The 20,220-nt window shown below is 40.1% G+C and overlaps 1 protein-coding gene across 6 annotated transcripts in view; it reads left to right on the top strand.

The window, feature by feature from the left end:
* ssbp2b (single stranded DNA binding protein 2b) overlaps positions 1-20,220 on the top strand; it is a 324,475-nt gene that overhangs the window by 285,864 nt on the left and 18,391 nt on the right. For 5 of the 6 annotated variants that reach the window (XM_072281282.1, XM_072281281.1, XM_072281279.1 and 2 more), the window contains 5 exons: positions 526-574; positions 2,380-2,415; positions 10,672-10,726; positions 14,144-14,214; positions 17,907-17,985. In XM_072281282.1, coding sequence (XP_072137383.1) covers positions 526-574; positions 2,380-2,415; positions 10,672-10,726; positions 14,144-14,214; positions 17,907-17,985 — 290 coding nt within the window. Of the gene's footprint in view, positions 1-525; positions 575-2,364; positions 2,416-10,671; positions 10,727-14,143; positions 14,215-17,906; positions 17,986-20,220 lie in introns of all 6 variants that reach the window. The other variant, XM_072281278.1, reaches the window with a different exon arrangement.

The following is a 20,220-nucleotide window of genomic DNA, read 5'->3' as shown; positions in this document are numbered from 1 at the left end:
GATAATAGAATAGTTTAATTATTCGTAACACAAGAAATTCTGCAAATGCCGGAAATTTGTAGCAACATACAAAAAATGCTGGAGGAACTCAGCAGGTCAGGCAGTATCTATGGAGAGATATTAACAGTCAACATTCTGGGTCCAGTTCTGATGAAGCATCTCAACCTGAAATGTCCACTGTTACTATCCCTCCGCAGATACTGCGTGACTTGCTGAGATCCTCCAGCATTTTGTGTATGATACTCTGATGTAGTAAAACAAGTTTTAAAACAAGTTTTAAAACATTGAATTGTATGTCACCTTATAAAATAAGAGTGAAGTTTTTAAAAGGTGCTTACATATTGCACCAGGATGGCTCTACCCTGTATGACATGGACACTGCACCAGGGCGGTATTTGGTGAGGTGGCTGTACCCTTTGTGACATAGACACTTTGATTGTCAGTTGCATGGATTGCATGTTGATTGAATGCCAAAAGTTGTTCAGTTGTTTGAATTAAAACTCCTCCTTTCACTGGTTGTTACAGGGGTCCCGGAGGTGGTCGACCGTGGCCCAATCCACCTAATGCCAACTCAGTAAGTATAATGCATGTGACCCACACACAACAACACAGCAAGAAATAATCTTGTGCAGTTATATGTTCAGCTAGTATGCATACATTGAAAGATGTTCATAGTTTACTTGTTCCTTTCACATTTGCAGTAATTATTCACAATTAAAAACAATGAACTTCTATGGGCTTTGAAACATAATGGAATGCAGTAAAGAATGGAATCTGACTTATAAGACCATAAGATAGATCAGAGCTGAATTAAGCCATTCGTGCCATCAAGTCTGCTACGCCATTCCATCACGGCTGATTTATTCTACCCCTCAAGCCTATTCTCCTGCCTTCTGCCCATAACCTTTAATGCCCATACTAACCAAGAACCTATCAACCTCCGCTTTCAATATACCCAATGCCCTGGCGTCCACAGTGGTTGATTTCACAGATTCATTACCCACTGGCTCAAGAAATTCCTCTTCATCTCTGTTCTAAGAAGATGTTCTATTTTTTCATCATCAACTTTTAGTAGTTTTTGGCCCTGGTAATTCGACACTGATTTTTTACTATTAATATCATCATCTTTGTGAGATTTAGTTTTAGGTTGGCTGAAGAAAATATGAACTTTATTGAGACGCAGTGCAAAATAGGCCCTTCAAACTGCACTGCCTAGCAGTCTTCTGATTAAATTCTGGCCTAATCATGGGGCAATTAGCCTAGCAACCTGCACATCTTTGGACAGTGTTCAGTTTGCTGTAGAAGTTATTGTATGAAGCAACGTATCTCAGTGTTGTTACTTTGCTTTCCACCTTGGGTGGTTCTCAGTATTGTCACTGTAATGCCATTAACCCGGATGAGAGGTGCAAAGTGACAGCTGATAGTTTTGGTGAATGATGAGTCATGATCAATTATAAAGCTGCTGGTTTCACCAAGTATTATATATGAATCACTTGTAAAGTAATTGGTAAGTTCCTGTTTGTAATGTGATGTGAAGAAGAATGTTTCCCCCTCCATCTATCGATTGCACATTAAGCAAGTTGTATATAAAACTGTGCACAAATAAACATAATGAAGTTTGATAACTAACTCTCAAAATGAGATTTCAATTCAATTCATTATCATGGGCAGATACTTTGGGATTAGCTATTTTGTAGGAGCAGTTCAATGCAAAGACATTAAAAGCTATAAATTATCAAAATAAAGGAATAATGAAGTAGTGTTCATGGGTTCATGAAATCTGATGGCAGAGAAGAAGAGCTTGTTCCTAAAACTTCAGGCTCCTCTCTGATGGTAGTAATGAGAAGAGGGCATGTCCTGTATGGTGGTGGTGGGGAAACTCCTTCTCCCAATGTCTCTTTAGTAATTTATTACCTTAGCTTTATGTCACAGCTGTTGTGTCCTTTCACAGAATATCAAGGATTCCATATCGTTGAGACTTCAGAATCAATTTATGAATGAAATTCAAATATAGAAGATCAATAATAGTGAACATAGAACGTAACAATATAGGAAAGGTTCTTCAGCCCAGAAAGTTGTGCCATTCTTTTAACCCACTCTATTAATTTAACACTTCCCTCCTGCATAACCATCGATTTTTCTATCATCCATGTACCTATGTCTATAATGTATCTGCCTCTATCATCATCCATGTATCCATCAATCTGAGTGTAAAAAAAACACTTACCTCGGACATCTCCCCTATACTTTAATCACCTTGAAATTATGCCCCTTTAAAGGCTTTAAATTATTTGTGATCTCTCATTAACATTCTGATTCAGGCTTTTTCCATCTTGGTAAAGGGAGCAAGGGTGACTCTGACAGTTATTTTTGTTGCAGATACCATATTCATCAGCATCGCCTGGCAACTATGTGGTGAGTTGTATTTTACTCTCCTTTGTGTGTTATGTCGCATTGTTCAAACACAAAAATAATGTGCTAGAAGTCCAGTCATACAGTGTATATGACTGGAAAGTGCACATTCAACTGGTGTTTGGTAGTTTTGACTGACATCCAAGTTATATATATTGCAGTCCATTAGTAAATTGATAATCATTCTGGTAAAATAGCTCCAAGCACAGCTAGGTATCAACATATTTACAGTGAGGAATTGCCTTTGATGTTAAACAAGAGATATAACATCTTTAGCTTTGTGCATATCTAAATTTGAAAGAAATAAAACAAGAAAATCAGATGGATTTATCAAGTTCACTGGTAGCTGATAACACTTTGCACTTGCTTTAAGTGTGGTTTGGCAATGAGGAGATCTGAATTTATGTTAGGCATTAAAATGTACTCCATTTCTAATTGTTGGATGTTCATTATAGTGAATTTATTTAACCAGCGAAACAGCATGGAACAGGCCCTTCTAATCCAACAAACTACACTGCCCAGCGACCTACCTATTTAACTCTAACCTTATCACAGGACAACTTACAATAATCAATTAACCAGTACCTCTTTGGACTGTGGGAGGAAGCTCCTGGAGCTCCCGGGGGAAGAACGTACAAACTCCTTACAGACAGCGCTGGAACTGAATTCCAAACTCCAGTGCCCTGAGCTGTAGTAGTGTCGTGCTAATCACTATGCCCCTGTAGTGCCCAGGCTCTTGAATTCATTACAATTGAATTGACTTTATTTCTTACATCCTTCACGTACATGAGGAGTAAAAATCTTTTTGTTACATCTCCATCCAACTGTGCAATCATAGTAATTTATAATAAATAGAACAGTTGTGTAACATAGTACAGTCAAATCAGCGTGAGCTCATCAGTCTGATGGCCTAGTGGAAGAAGTTGTCCCGGAGCCTGTTGGTCCTGACTTTTATGCTGCGATACTGTTTCCCGGAAGGTAGCAGCTGGAATAGATTGTAGTTGGGGTGACTCAGGTCCCCAGTGATCCTATGGGCCTTTTTTTACACACCTGTCCTTGTAAATGTCCTGAATCATGGGAAGTTCACATCTACAGATGTGCTGGGCTGTCTGCACCACTCTCTGCAGAGTCCTGCAATTAAGTAAGGTGCAGTTCCCATACCAGCCGGTGATGCAGCCAGTCAGGATGCTCTCAATTATGCCCCTGTAGAAATTACTTAGAATTTGGGGGCCCATACCAAACTTCCTCAACCGTCTGAGATGAAAGCGGCGCTGTTGTGCCTTTTTCACCACACAACTGGTGTGTACAGACCACATGAGGTCCTCAGTGATGTGGATGCCAAGGAACTTAATGCTGTTTACTTTCTCAACCCCAGATCCATTGATGTCAATAGGGGTTTGCCTGTCTCCATTCCTCCTGTAGTCCATAACCAGCTCCTTTGTTTTTGCGACATTGAGGGAGAGGCTTTTTTCTTGATACCACTGTGACAGAGAGATGACTTCTTCCCTGTGGGCCACCTGGTTATTGTTTGAGATAAGGTCAATCAATGTAGTGTTGTCGGCAAATTTAATTAGCAGATTAGAGCTGTGGGTAGCAACACAGTCAAGTGTATACAGGGAGTAAAGGAGGGGACTTAGTACACAGCCCTGAGGGGCTCATGTATTGAGAGTCAGAGGATTGGAGGTGAGGGAGCCCACTCTTACCACTTGCCAGCAACCTGACAGAAAGTCCAGTTTCCAGCTGCACAAGGCCGAGGTTTCTGAGCTTCTTGTCAAGCCTGGATGGAACAATGGTGTTGATTGCTGAACTGTAGTCCAAGAACAGCATTCTCACATAAGCATCAATAATTGTGAACAGTAGAGAAGTTCATTATAATAACATGAAATGTACTGATGAATGCCTTGTGGAACTGGTATTTACCTACAGTATACAAAGATGTACATGTGCAGGACTTGGCTACATGCAGGTGAATCTTTCATGGTGTTTGAATTGGCTGGTATTTACCCAGGAGAATTAGAATGTGCTCATGAGTACTGCACCAGAGTGTTAGTCCATAGAGTGATGATTGATTGTCTCTCATGAGACAATCTTTTTTTCTCTTTTTGCTGTGCTTTACTAGTCTGGAATGCTACTTAGATATGCACATAGTCGCCTTCAGTTCAGATCTATAAAACATGGTAAAGGCCTTTTGGCACACAGTATTCTGCCAACCATTATAAATGTATTTGGCAATGAGATTAACCAATCTCTCTTCCACATTCCATACCCCTCCATTTTCTTTCTTACATTCATGTGCCTATCTAAGAGTCTCTTAAAAGTCCCTGTGTATCAGCCTCCACCACCACCCCTGACAGTGTATTCCAGGCATGAATCACTCCGAAAAAAAAACTATTGCTGACATCTCCTGTAAACTTTCTTCCACTCTCCTTAAATGGGTATCCTCTGGCATTCGGCATTACCGTTCTGGGAAAAAGATGCTGGCTGTCCACTCTGCCTCACATGATGTTATGCACCTCTATCATGTTGCCTCTCATCTACCTTCAGTCCAAAGAGAAAAGCTGTCCTCGTAAGACATGCTCGCCGATCCAGGCAGCATCTTGGTAAATCTCGTTGGCACCCTCTCAAAGCCTTCCACATTCTACCTACAATAGGGAAATCAGATCTATGGATGTAGATCTCACACTGCTAAGAATACTGCCATTATCCTTATACTCTGCCCTCAGTTTTGATCTTCCAAAGTGAATCACTTCACACTTCTCAGGATTGAAGTCCATCTACCATTTCTCAGCCCAGCTCTACATCCTGTCAATGTTCCATTTTAACCTACAACAACCTTCTACACTATCCACAGCACCACCAACCTTCCACTTCCTTAGCTAAGTTATTTATAAAATCACAAAGTAAAGATCCCTGTGGAGCACCACAAGTCCAAAGTAAATTTATTATAAAATTACATATGTGTCACCATATACAACCTTGAGATTCATTTTCTCGTGGACATAATAGATCCATAGAATAATAACTATAAAAGAATCAATGAAAGACTTCAGCAACTTCGATGTTCACCCATATTCTCCAGGCAGAATATGCTCCATCTACTACACCCTCTTTCTTCTGTGTGCAAGCCAATTCCAAATCTATGAAATTTCAGCCCAATTTCAATGGATCCCATAGTTGACCACCTGTGCTATATTCTGATTTTTGGCATACTCGTTATTTTATGCAGCATCACCCCTCATAAATGGGGAAAGTGCTGCTCACATTGCGGTAAGTCCCTTTTAGGGTTGGCTGGCAAGATTGCAGCTGTCAGGCAAAACGTCAGCAGCTTTGAGAAGTAACATATGTTGAACCTGATTTAGTGCTGCGTTAGACAGAAGAACACAGGATCCTGAGAAATGCATACAAAACACTGAAGGAACTTGGCAGGTCAGGTAAAATAATAACCCTTTTTGGAAATCTCTCAGTAGAAGTTTTTTTTGTGTCTTTCTAAAAAGTGTTTAAAATGTTTCAAAGAGAAATATTCTGGTTGGTTAGACCAGATTCCCCCATCCCAAGGGGCTTCACGAAGAGAAAACAAAATCTCATTAGGACAAATGTTTATCTGGTGAAGTGGTTTGATTAGAGACCCAGGAATGAGCAGCTCTGAAAGAAGGGCACTCAAATACTGTGATGTTTACCGCACCCTCAGATCGTGGCAGTGCACACTGCTGCTGCTGATGGTCCATTGTGTCTCATGGATGCTGCCTGAAATGCTGAAAGAACTCAGCAGGTCAGGCAGCATCTATGGAGTGGAAAAGACTGTCAATATTTGGGGCTGAGACCCTTCCTCATGACTGGAAAGTAAGGAGGCAGAAGCCGAAGTAAGAAGGTGGGGGAGGAGGAGGAGGATTATGTTGGCAGGTGATAGTTGAGAGGGAAGGGAGTTTGGTGAGGGGAAGGAGGATGAACTGGGAGAGTATAGGTGAAAGAGATAAAGGGTTGAAGAAGAAGGAATCTGATCGGAGAGGTTAGTGGACTATGAAAGAAAAGAAGGGAGGAATGACACCAGAATGTGGAGAAGCGAAGGGGTGAAAAGATAACCAGAATGAGGACTGGAAAAAGAGAAAAGGAGTGGGGGGAGAGATATTATCAGAAGTTGGAAAAATCGATGTTCATGCCGTCAGATTGAAGGCTTTCCAGACAGAATGTGAGGTGTTGCTCTTCCAACCTGAGTTTGGCCTGAATCTGTTCTGACTCTGCTCTGCCTTTGCTTAGCTCAGTTGTAATCTCAAGGGGGAACATGGTGAAGGGTGCCTTAATGTGAAGACAAGGCTTTATCTCCCAAAGGACTGTGCAGTGCTCACGAATACTATTGCTATACCGGATGCCTTATGTTGGTTCACTCATTAATTACACAGATCTGGTCTGACTGTAGTGTCCCTTCAGGGTTTAGCCAGGTCAGTCAATGCTGTTACTAAACCACTCTTGGTGATGAATGCAAAGCCCACACTCATACTGTTATTATATTCAAGGAAAGCCCAATGCATTATGAAAGAAAAGGAGAAAAAAGAATTCCCTGTTTTATAATGCTGTTAACATAATTGTATGTGCCAAAATGTTTACAGGAATGATAACAAACAGAACAAATTGACGCAGCCGTACAAGGAAAATTTTGTAACCGATAATGAAATGTTTGGAACTCAACAGACTTTAAGAAGCACTTTAGAGAAGAAAGAGAGGTGGAGACATTTAGGGAAGGAATTCCAAATCCTAAGGCACTGCTAACTGATGACATATCTGCTAACAGTGGAATAATTAAACTGAGTGTGTGAGGGATTCCAGAGTATGAGGTTTTTAATAGAACAGAACAGTACAGCACAGTACAGGCCCTTTGGCACATGTTGTTGTGTCAATCTACGCTCAGATCAATCTAACCCTTCCTTCTCAATAGCCCTTCATTATTCTTTCATCCATGTGTCTATCTAAGAGCCTCTTATTTATTTATTTATTTATTTAGGCTGCCACGATAGCATAGTGGCTAGCAACACACTATTACAACTCGGGGTGTTGGAGTTCAGAGTTCACTTCTAGCACCATCTGTGAGGACTTTCCCTGTGACTGTGTGGGTTTCCTCAGGGTGCTCCAGTTTCCTCCCACAGTCCAAAGACAAACCGGTTAGTAGGTTAATTGGTCATTGTAAATGGTCCTGTGATTAAAATAGGGTTAAATAGGCGGGTTGCTGGGTGGTGTGGCTTGTTGGGCTGGAAGGGCCTGTTCTGCGCTATATCGCTGAATGAAATAAATAAAGTATATGTCCCAAGTGTATCTGCCTCTGCCATTCTATGCACACACTGCTCTCTGTGTTAAAAACTTCACTCTGACATTCGCTCCCTCTGCCACTATACTTCCCTGCAATCACATTAAAATTATGTCCCTTTGTATTAGTGAGGAAAATAATGAGATCGAAAGTTGTTATTTCTCTCTGCCATAGCAGATTGACCACGGGGTGTACTACCTGGAGGGTGGTCCTTCAGAATTTTTCTTTTATTTATACACTTTTCAGGCATGTTATTTATTTAGAGATACAGTGAGGAACAGGCCCTTCCAGCCCAACGAGTCATGCCATCCAGCAACCCCTGATTTAACCTGAGCCTCATCATGGGATAATTTGCACTGACCTATTAACCTACCAACTCATATGCCTTTGGACTGTAGGAGGAAGCAAAAACACCCAAGGGAAACCCACATGGTCACGGGGAGAATGTACAAACTTGCTACAGACAACGCCAAAGTTGAACTCTGAATTCAGAACATCCCGAGCTATGATAATGTCGTTCTGTCGTTCTATCGTTCTAACCACTGTGTTGCCATGGCACCCCAAATTGCTAATCCGTAATTACCCCTTGAGAAGTTGTTGACAACTGAGTGATTTGCTGGGCTATTTCAAGAGCGATTGTGAGAATCTACCACATGAGATAGGTCTGGAGTTTCAAATAGACCAGACCAGGACTGTAGGGCAGAGTTCTTCCCTTGATGTACCAGATGGAATCTAGCGACAATCCAGTTGTTTTTGTGGACTTGGTTACTAAGCCTAGTTCAAAGGTTCAATTTAATGTCAGAGAAATGTATACAATATACATCCTGAAATGCTTTTTGTTTGCAAAACATGCACGAAAACAGAGAAGTGCCCCAAGAATGAACAACAGTTAAACGTGAGAACCCCGAAGTCCCCCCCCATGTGTAAGCGGCAGCAATCAACAATCCCCCCTCCCCCCACCAACAAACAAAAAGTGCACCTGCTACTGAGCACAAGCGTGAGCTAAGCGATAGCAAAGATGCAGACCTTGCAGTTTCCCCAAAGACTATCGCAATTCATCCGGCATTCAGCAATGCAAAGGTTCCCTCTCTCCCTGGCAAGGCAGAGGGAGATGTCCCCCAGTTGTTTTTGTTCCAAGTCGTACAGTACTAATCAAGTTTCAATTCCACAGCTGCAGTTGTGGAATTTGACTTTGGGTCTCTGGATTCCTGCTTGGATAACTTAACCCTTGCAATACCCAGTACCCATGAAGCAAAGCCTAGCCTGTCCTCTTACTTGAAAATAAGAAATCTCAATACTTAATAAGGAAGAGCAGGGTAATTCTGCTCGTTCTTTGGATAGCATAATATATCCTTGAAACATCATCAGTAAATAGAGATTACTTGGTCACGTGTGCAGCACAGTAGTGTAGCAGTTAGCGTCACACTTTACAACGCCAGCAATTGGAAGATCAAGGTTCAATTCCTGTTTTATCTGTACGGAGTTTGTATGTTCTCCCTGTGACTGTGTGGGTTTCTTCCAATTGCTCCGGTTTCCACCCATGCTCCGAAGACATACAGGTTAGGGTTAGTAACTTGAAGGGATGCTGTGTTGTAGTGGAAGCATGGCGGCACCAGCGGTCTGCCCCTAGCACGTCTCCATTGATGCAAACAATGCATTTCACTGTATGTTTCAATGTACATGTCACAAATAAGGTTAATATTTAATCTTTCTGTTTGTGGAAGCTTGTTTTGTCCAAATTAACTGCCGCATCTTCTAATTTTGATTATGACTGTACTTCAGAACTAATTTGCAATGTCTGAAGGCTATGAAAATGTTCTGTAAATAAAAGCTTTTTCATAGTTAAGTAAGAAAATGCTGACATGGTGCAGGCATTCAACATTAGGATTAAAGTATTAGTTTGGATTGATTAAATGAAAATAATTACTTTTGGAAGACACTTAGTTCTTTAGGGATACAGTGAGGATTAGACCCTTCCGGCCCTTCGAGCCACACTGCAGCAACCCCTGACTTAACCCAAGTCTAATCACGGAACAGTTTACTCTACCCAATTAACTTACTAACCAGTACATCTTTGGACTGTGGGAAGAAACCGGTGCACCAGGAGGAAACCCATGCATTCCACAGGGAGCTCATACAAATTCCTTACAGAGAATACCTGCATTGAACTTTGATGCCACAAGCTGTCATAGTGTCATGGTTGCTACTGTGGTGTCCCATACAAATACAGAACTTTCCCCATTGTCTTTTTTTTACGAGTGGTTAGCTCTGGACCTTATCAAAGTGGCTGTTATGGTTTCTATGTGTAGACAGTGAGTGGTGTTGATATTACACTGTTGGCTTCTTGGGAAGTGATGGATCATGTTGATCTTGACATTCATGCTTCACTCTTCATGTAAAGTTCACTTGATAGTTATTCAGGACAAGAACTGTTATTAGCTACTCCTTGTAGAACATGGAAAATTACAGTATAATCCCTTTGGCCCTCCTTTTAACCTGTTCCAAGATCAATCTAACCCTTCCCTCCCACTCAGCCCTCCATTTTCTATCACCCCAGTGCGTTTCTAAGAGTTTTTTAAATGCCCCTAATATATCTATTTCTATCACCACCCTGGTAGGGCATTTCATCACAACTCTGTGTATAACAGTTATATCTTTCCTCCAGTCACCTTAAAATTATGCCCCCTGGTATTAGACATTTGCACCCTGGGAAAATGTCTCTGACTATCCATTCAATCCATGCCTCTAATCATCAAGTCAACTCTTATCCTCACCTTTCATGTAGATATATGAAAGTGCATAAAATTGCATACCTTTGTGGATGGAGATAAATTATTATGTGGTGCAGCATGGTCTGCTGATTTTAATTTGGAGATGTCTATAAACAGATTGTACTCTGTCATTTGGCTGAATATATCTGTTTTAGTTCAGAGAATAAACTTGTGATGAACGTTGTTTTGCAGGGACCTCCAGGTGGCGGTGGACCTCCAGGAACTCCCATCATGCCCAGCCCGGGAGGTAAAAATACCAACTTGTCTGCTTCAGTTTCTGGTTGTTGTCAACCCTTCCGCAAGACCTGAGCAGGAACACACATGTTATTGCCTTACGGATTTTATTCCCGGATGTTTTTGATTTGCCACTTGCCACTAATGTGCAGGTTGCTAGATGAATTGATTACAAGGGATCAGGAGAAGTAAACAAATGTGGGTTGTTTATCGTGTCACCACTGGAAGTTAGCATGACTAATAGGTAAATTGTTATTTGTATTTGACCTATTAGGGGTATTTCTGTGATAACATGCTCTTCTCCACAGGCCAACAAGCATTGCAACTACATTGCACTTCAAACCCTTGCACCTAGCCTCTCGCGAGACTCCCTGAAGCCATCTCCTCTGACTGATCTTATTTGCAGTGATTTTTCTTTAGTGCTGAATTGCTGGTTACCCTGTTTTCCTCATGCAGTTGACTAGGAACATACAGATGAGGCCCAGGAGTTCAAATCACTCGTATTCCCTTTCCAAGAGAATGTTGTTCATCTAGATTCTTTAGGTTCTCAATTAGCAAGGGTGTTAAAGATTATGGGGAAAAGGCAGGAGAATGTGGTTGAGAGGGATAATAAATCAGCCCTAATCAAATGGAGATGCAGTCTCGATTGTCAAATAGCCTAATTCTGCTCCTATGTCTTATGGTTTTATTCACTCCAGAACACAGATTCTTTCATTCTTGTCTCAGTCAGCTTATTAACTGGAACGTTTTATAGCCCTTAAGTGCAATTACTTCTCAAAGAGTAGTAAGATCAATCTAACTGTGTTCTCAAGAGTATGAACTCCATAAAGCCACTGCTAACTTTCTATCCCTTTTTAACTTATCTCAGAGTCCTCATCCTCAGATTCCATGGATGTTCCAGTTGCTGAAGTTCATGTGCATCATATCTGGGCCCTGCCCCTTTCCCTGAGCTAAAATTGGGATCTTCATTCATAATCCTTGACCAAAAGGATTTGCCTGAGGTGTGCATCAGCCACGTAGAATATTTTGTCTGTACCAAGAAAAGTCCATCTGCTAATGGGGAGACTGGACAACTTGTACAAATCTTTTTGATGCAAAGCAGATCTGACCCAAATCTGTAAAATATAAAAGGAAACACCTTTGTTCACTTCAATCCAAAATCTTCTTCTTAAAAAAATCAGTTTCTGCTATGTTTTTCCCTTCCCAGCTTTTAATTTTTCACCTAACCCAAATACTTACCCTTTGTACATATAGGAGCTCTTTATCTCCTTCCTCACACATACAGAAACACCTATCCTTCATGGCCTTTTCCACTATTTAAGCTTTCAGTGACATGGAAAACCACAGCCTTAACCTTTCTCTACATTCTGATTACCTTTGCTTCAACATGCTGGACTGCACTGTATTAGGAAGTATGAAATGCTAAGAGAATCTGAGGTGTTTTACAGAAATTAAATAATTTCTGTTGAATAAATTAAAATGAATTATTCTGTACAATTGTTTAATAAATTAAATAATAAACAGTATATGCACACAGATTATGCTAAATATGCACATTGCTACAGAACTTTGTTAGTTGAAAACCAAACCAATTGACTGTTTGTTACACATTTATTTTTTTAAAATTTGCATCAAAGTACAGCAGTTAAATTGCTAGTTTTCAATTCGTGTTAAGTGATGATGACCATAGACATAGGAACAGAATTAGGCCAATTGGCCCATTAAGTCTGCTCCGCCATTTCATTATGGTTGATTTATTATCCCTCTCAACCCCATTCTCCTGCCTTCTTCCCCTAACCTTTGACGCCTTACTAGTCAAGAATTTATCAACCTCTGCTTTAAATATGCCGAATGTCTGGGCCTTCACAGCCGTCCGTGGCAATGAATTTCACAGATTCACCACTCCCTTGAGTTCCTTAACTTGCCTCTCACAAGATCTTTCTACTGACTTTGTTATATATGCATAAAATGTTGACTCAACAGATAAAAAAGTGTATGGAATAGTAACAAGCCAAAATAGATTGTTGTGTATATGTTTGAGGTTTGCTCAGTTTTGGAAACAGTGCTATATTTCAGTGAGTAATTTGAGTAGTCATATATATTATTAGCCAAATGGAAAATGCATAGTGCAACATAACCTATCCGTATCTTTACTGGCATATGGCCTGCTTATTAAAATCATCTAATATCTAATACAACTCATTTTAGATATGATGCATTGTCTTGTTTGTCATAAGAATAGGAAAGATAATAGATTAAAATTGAGAGCAAGCAGAAAAACGATACCACTGGTAATCTCCTACGAAAATTTTCTGGATTTAACATTGCCAAGAAAATGCCATCCCTTTCCTTTGCCTTTTAGAAATTTGCCATCAGCTAAAAGTAGGAGAGAATTAAAACAATCAAAGGAACAGTAATGTGAGTTTTTGTGTGTTAACTATTAACTGACCAAGTAAGTGAGATACGTAAGCCATTATAAACAAATGACACTGAGGAGATACAAGGTTTATATAATATATTTTAAATAGCTGAAACCTAAAATTTTGGTGAAATAGCTGAATGCAGCCTGTCCTTGTCCCCAGTGGAATATACCAATAAAGCTTCATGGGTATCATCTCAGTCATTTAATTAGTCCCCAGATTTTGGGGGAGATGTGGTGATAGTCAAAAGATCAAAATCAAATGAGTGCAGATATCTCGGGAGTTGTAGGTTGTGGCAGGATTACGGAGATGGGGGGCCATTTTAAAGAATGGTGAGAGTTTTAGAGATGATTTATTGTCTCTCACCACAGCAGTGTTGATCCATTCTCAAGCCCCATGCATTGGTACCAGACATTTACACAATGTCAACTTATGCCAACTGGAACAAGGAAGATTGGTCAGGAATGTATTGAATAAACAAGTTGAGAAATAATCAACATGCATAGTGGCTTCAGCTGCAGATCAGTTGATATAGCCATTGGGTCCAATGATTATGTGGAAGTATAAATTGATCTCAGTAATGGTGCAGTTATAGAGTTATCTTTTGGTCCATCTAGTCAATGCCAAACTATTATGCTACCTAATCCCATCAAACCATAGGCCTCACACTCTCACCAGCCTCTGAGTGAAGTTCCCCCTTATTTTCCCCTTAAACCTTTTACCTTTCACCCTTAACCTATGACCCCTAGTTCTCGTGTCTCCCAACTTCAAGGGAAAAAGCCTGCTTGCATTTATCTTATTTCCATGTAGTGGTCTCCTGCTGTAAGAAAGGCAAAACATAGTGGGAATGAGTACCAAGAGTTGTGTGTTATACCAGCTGCTATCATTGTTCCTTTGAATCAGAGACAGTAGACGTACAGTAACCAGAAACCAGACCATACCCTTAACAATAAACATTCTCTTATATCCTTGAAAGTGTTCTTAACCTCATGTATTTCTGGTTGCTTCAGATTCGACCAACTCCAGTGACAATATGTATACTATGATGAATGCCGTTCCACCTGGAGCTAGCAGGTCTAATGTAAGTAGATGAAGATTAAACTCCTAGTTTCTTTTCCAATGTTTTTAGTATAGATTATCTTGTTCACTTCACAACCAAACCGTAAATTGTGACTCTACTTGTTTACTAAACTGGACAAGTTTGATTTTTCTTTTAGGTGTAAAATTGTTTTATTCTAAACACAAGAGATTCTGCAGATGCAGGAAGCCTGAAGCAGGACACACAAAATGCTGGAGGAACTAAGCAGCATTTATGTAGAGAAATAAACAGTCAATGTTACAGGTCAAGGCCATTCACCCAGAACTGTTTTATTCTAATTTGTACAGTTATGATATTGCCAGATCTCAAATTCAAATAATATGCATTTAGCTTTACTGACATATAATTGCGTGTTCCCATAGTTCCTGGGATGAAGATGGAAATAGTGTTTGTTTAAGAATGGGCACTCAGTGCTTTCCTCTCTACTGATCTTAACTATTCAACTCTTGGACAACTCACAAGAACAAGTGTACTCATTGTATTGAGAAAACCCAGTGGCTGATTTGTGGCCAAGCCATTTCTCTGAAATAGCTATGTGATAACCTTAATAGGATAGATTTGTTGACCAACAAATAGATATTGGTCAGGTCACAGGAGATGACTCTCCTCTTCTTGAATATTGTATCCATTTGAATCTTTTACATCTACTTCAATATGTAGACAGGATGCTGGTGTGTTATCTAACCTATCTAATAGACAATACAGCACCCTATCAACCCTGCATTAGAGCTAGATTCTGATGCTCAGGTCTATGGAGAGAATCAGAATCAGGTTTAATGCCTCTGACATTTGTTGTGAAATTTGTTTTGTGGTAGCAGTACAGTGCAGTACATTAAAAAACAAATTACGGTAATATATAGTAGATGTACAGTGCTTATAAAAAGTATTCCCCCCCCCCCAGAAGTTTACATGTTTTAATGTTTTATAGTATTGAATCACAGTGGATTTAATTTGGCTTTTTTTGACACCAATCAACAGAAAAAGACTCTTCCATGTCAAAGTGAAAACAGAACTCTACAAAATGATCTAAATTAATTACATATATAAAACACAAAATAATTGCAGAAGTATTCACCCCCTTTTATATGACAGACCAAATCATCACTGGTGCAGCCAATTGTTTTAGAAGCCACATAATAGTTAAATGGAGATCTGTTTTTGGAGACCTGTGTGCAGTCAAGGTGTTGCAATTGATTGTAGTAAAAATACACCTGTATCTGGAAGGTCCAACTGCTGGTGAGTCAGTATCCTGGCAAAAACTACACCATGAAGACAAAAGAACACTCCAAGCAACTCTGCGAAAATGTTATTGAAAAGCACAAATCAAGAGATGGATACAAGGAAATTTCCAAGTCACTGAATATCCCTTGGAGTACAGTTAAGTCAATCATTAGGAAATGGAAAGAATATAGCATAGGTGTAAGTTTGCCTAGGCTGTCCTCAAAAACTAAGTGACCGTGCTAGAAGGGGACTAGTGAGGGAGGCCAGCAGTAGACCCATGATAATTCTAGAGGAGTTACAAGCTTCAGTGGCTCAGATGGGAGAGACTGCGCGTACAGCAACTGTTGCCCAGGTGCTTCACCAGTCACAACTTTATGGGAGAGTGTCAAAGAGAAAGCCACTGTTTAAAAAAAACTCGTGAAATATCAGCTAGAGTTTGCTAGAAGGCATGAGGGAGATTCTGAAGTCAGCTGGAAGAAGGTTCTGTTGTCTGATGAAACCAAAATCGAGCTTTTTGGCCATCAGACTAAACGCAATGTTTGGCATAAACCAAACACCACACATCATCAAAAACACACTATCCCTACCATGAAGCATCGGGTGGCTGCCTCATGCTGTGGGGATGCTTCACTGCAGCAGGCCCTAGAAAGCTTGTGAAGATAGAAGGTAAAATGAATGCAGCAAAATACGGGGAAATCCTGGAGGAAAACCTGATGCAATCTGCAGGAGAAGTGTGATTTGGGAGATTTGTTTTCCAGCAAGACAATGACCTCAAGCATAAAGCCAAAGCTGCACAGGAATGTTATAAAAACAACAAAGTTAATGTCCTGGAATGGCCAAGTCAGAGTTCAGACCACAATCCAATTGAGAATATGTGGCTGGAATTGAACAGGGCTGTTCATGCACCATTTCCATGCAATCTGACAGAGCTTGAGCAATTTTGTAAAGAAGAGTGGCGTAAAATTGCAGTTGTCTAGATGTGCAAAGCTGATAGAGACCTATCTACACAGACTCAAGGCTGTAATTACTGCTAAGGTTGCATCTACTAAATACTGACAAAGGGGCGAGTAATTATGCTATCAATTATTTTGTATTTAATAATTGGAATAAATTTAGACTAATTTGTAGAAATTTGTTTTTGCTTTGACACGAAAGTCTTTTCTGTTGATCAGTGTCAGGAAACAATGTTGAATCAATTTGTGTATGTACGTGTGTGTGTGTGTATATGTATATATATAGATAGATTATATATATAACAATTAATTTAAGTGATGCAAAAATTAGTGAGGTAGTGTTCATGGTGGCACAGCGAGATCAGCGCTGGACTCCGGAGCGAAGGTTCCCGATTTCGAATCCAGTCAGGCTGCTCCCAGGCACGCTTTCCATCCGTGCCGGGTTTAGTGTCGAGCTCACAATTCGACCTCGTAAAAAAAAACTGCGCTGGGAGAAGGCCGTGGGGGACCGCTCACAGAATCTTTCCTCCAAGACAACCACTTGAAAAAGTGGTCGCCGAGGCTTTGGCAGAGTATGGCACACAAAAAAAAAGTGTTCATGGGTTGGTACATTATCCATTGGCAAAGCTGTTCCTAAAACATTATGTCTTCAGACTCCTGTACTTTCTCCCTCATGGTGGCAATGATAAGAGGGCATGTCCTGGGTGATGGGGGTCCTTAATGATGGATGCCACCTTTTGAGGATATCCTCGATGTTGGGGAGGCATTGCCCATGATGGAACTGGCTGAGTTTGCAACCCTCTGCAGCATTTACTACCCAAGCAGTGATGTTGTCTATTGTACATCTGTAGGAATTTGCATGTATCCCCCACTCAAAGACAGCAAATTGAGCCACATTTGGCACAGTGGCAATTATCAGATTAGTAGCATTTGTTTTAGTACCCACAGTCTTTGCAGTGCTGCATAAAACACAAAATGTTCTGTTTGTGATACTCTGAAGGACAAGTAATAAAAATTAGATAGGTATTTGGAGTATCATGCACAAAATGCTGGAGAAGCTGAGGAGGTCAAGCAGCATCTATGGAGAAAAATAAAAGGTCGATTTTTTGGGCCAAGATCCTTGATCAGGACAAATATATGTATTTCCTTGCAATGTCACCAGGAATCATGAATCAGCTTTCATTAGGAGACCCCTGTTTTCCTGAGTTTTATTTGCCAGATATGACTGGTGACATTACAACACTTAGGGTACAAAATGTTCATTTTGAACAGACGTTTGTCTTCACAAAAAAAATTAATCTAAAATTCTCGTGCCTACTTAATGCATTAGCCAGTGAAAATCAGTGTACCAAACAAACATTGAAATGAATTTCCTTTAATGCAGTAATAAGGATGTTGCAGTAGTTGAACTACAAATGTTTGTACTGCAAATACAGAACTGGTGCATATATATGGGAAGTCCCATTGACAGTTTTATTTAATTTTCTTTTGCCTCTTCAGTTTCCTATGGGCCCTGGTTCAGATGGTCCAATAGGTGCTATGGGTGGAATGGAACCACATCACATGAATGGATCATTAGGTAACACATTCTATTCTCAGTCTCATTCTTGTACTCTGTTGTATTTCTTCAATACACTTCTGAAACTTCCTGATGTAGGCAGTACAGTACATGTAGGGTTTGATTCCGCAGCCTTATGTACATCTCTCATTCACTATCATTGTGACTCACCATCTTAAGGCAGCTACTCACTAATTGTCATCATTTGTCAGGTTGGTCGCATTTTCTAAAATCATGTATTTTGTTTACTGTGGGTGCACAAATAAAATCACGAGAAAGAATTTTGTAAACTGCTCCATTTGAGTAGTTACAGTAATCTTCTGCACTGATAAAACAATTTGTTTAATGTAAGGGAAAGAGTACTAGGGGTAAAGTTATAGAGATTTTGTTTCGTGGAAGATCTTAGGCATATGTTGTAATGTGGTATGTCATTTTGATGAATGAATTAGTTAGATTCAGATTTATTTACCACACATACATCAAAAGATACACTGAATGTGTCGTTTGCATTAGCAACCATCACACTTAGGGATGTGCTGGTGGCAGCCGACAAGTGTCACCGCATGTTCCAGTGCCAACGTAGTATACCCACAATGCTGAATAGAACTCAGAACACAACAGGCAACAAAACAACATCAGCAAAACAGGCCCCTTTCTTGCCTCCCACCCACCCACACACACAGACAGTCCTTTTACTCCAGGCCTCTAATCATCCAGTTTCCAGGAGAATGCATTCCTACCATATTTCAGATTTTAACCAGTTGTGACGTGTTACTCATTTTGAATTTGACTTTCATCAAAATATTTGTTTGGATTCTTCATTGTCTATGAGGCTAACTGAGCCCCTTTAACGCAGTACGTACTGACTCCTGGGAGAGGTTGTTCTGTAAACAGCATTATTGAAAGCTGATTTCACTGCTTTCTTGTTGTTCACAAAAACTTATGTACACAAGGTAATAAATCCATTAAAATGTTTTCCAGACTTTTTAGATGCAGCCCAGAGTTTCAGAAAAGCCTGAGAAGGGAAAAATGTTGGGAATTAATTCAGTTTTCAATTCTCTTTCCCCCTCCCCCCGTGAAAACTAGCTTGGAAGAGCCTGTGGTTAGAATCTTATGAAATTACTTTTTTCACACTGGTTCATCCGTTCCCACTAGATGCATTTTTTGTTTGTTTGCTGATACTCAGCTTCACACAGCTGAAAAAAACCGTTTTAATTAGAATGGAGATTCTGTTGCACTATAACATCACTGGATTAATCACTGGTCATTAGTCGGGGGATGGCCATCAAGAGCCGCGAGGTATTGTTGCAGCTCCATAAAACACTGATTAGACCACACTTGGAATATTCTGTTCAGATCTGGTCACCTCATTATAAGAAGGATGTAGAAGGTTTAGAGAGAGTGCAGGGGAGATTTATCAGGATGTTTCCTAAATAAGAGAGCATGTTTTATGAAAATAAAGTTGAGTGAGCTAGGGTTTTTCTCCTTGGAGTGAAGGAGTATGAGAGGTTACTTGGTAGAGGTGTACAAGATGATGAAAGGCACAGATCAAGTGGACAGCCAGAGACTTTTTCCCAGGCTAATAGAGGGCATAATTTTATGGTGATTGGAGAAAGTAAAAGGGGGATGACAGAGGTGTTTTTTTACACAGAGAGTGGTAGGTTCATGGAACATGCTGCCAGGGGTGGTGGTAGAGGGAGATATGTTAAGGACATTTAAGAAATTCTTAGATAAGCACATGGATGATAGAAAGATGGAGAGCTAAGTAAGAGGGAAGAGTTAGATTGATTTTAGAGTAGGCCAAAAATGTCAGCACAACATTGTGGGCTGAAGGGTTTCTGCTGTTCTACGTTCCATTTACAGCATGAGAATGGATGCCAGGGTTTTCCCTTGTCTTTCTGTCAGTCTCTATGCTGTTGTACCATTGATGCCAGGGAGAGAGTTCCTTAAGGCTGAGGTATGTTTCATGTAATACTAGCAGAAAAGATATGGTGACTGTGATTTCATGGCACCTGCTATTGATTGTTCTTTTGAAGATAAACTTTACCAATTTTTGCCACTTTTTGCGTAATCCCCATTTGGGCGTGCTAAATACAATATTTGTTTAGCTTCTAAATAAGGAAGAATGTATCAGTGGGAATCTGACAGCAGAAATATTTTATCAAATACATGAATGTTCAGTGGAATAAATGTTGTAAAGTGGAAGAGGACAGTTGTCTTGCATAGGACAGTTACGCAGAATTAGTTGCTGAGCTA

Source organism: Mobula birostris, chromosome 17 (genome assembly GCF_030028105.1).
Source record: "Mobula birostris isolate sMobBir1 chromosome 17, sMobBir1.hap1, whole genome shotgun sequence".
Classification (NCBI taxonomy): Eukaryota; Metazoa; Chordata; class Chondrichthyes; order Myliobatiformes; family Myliobatidae; genus Mobula; species Mobula birostris.
This window is presented reverse-complemented; position numbering and strand designations above follow the sequence as displayed.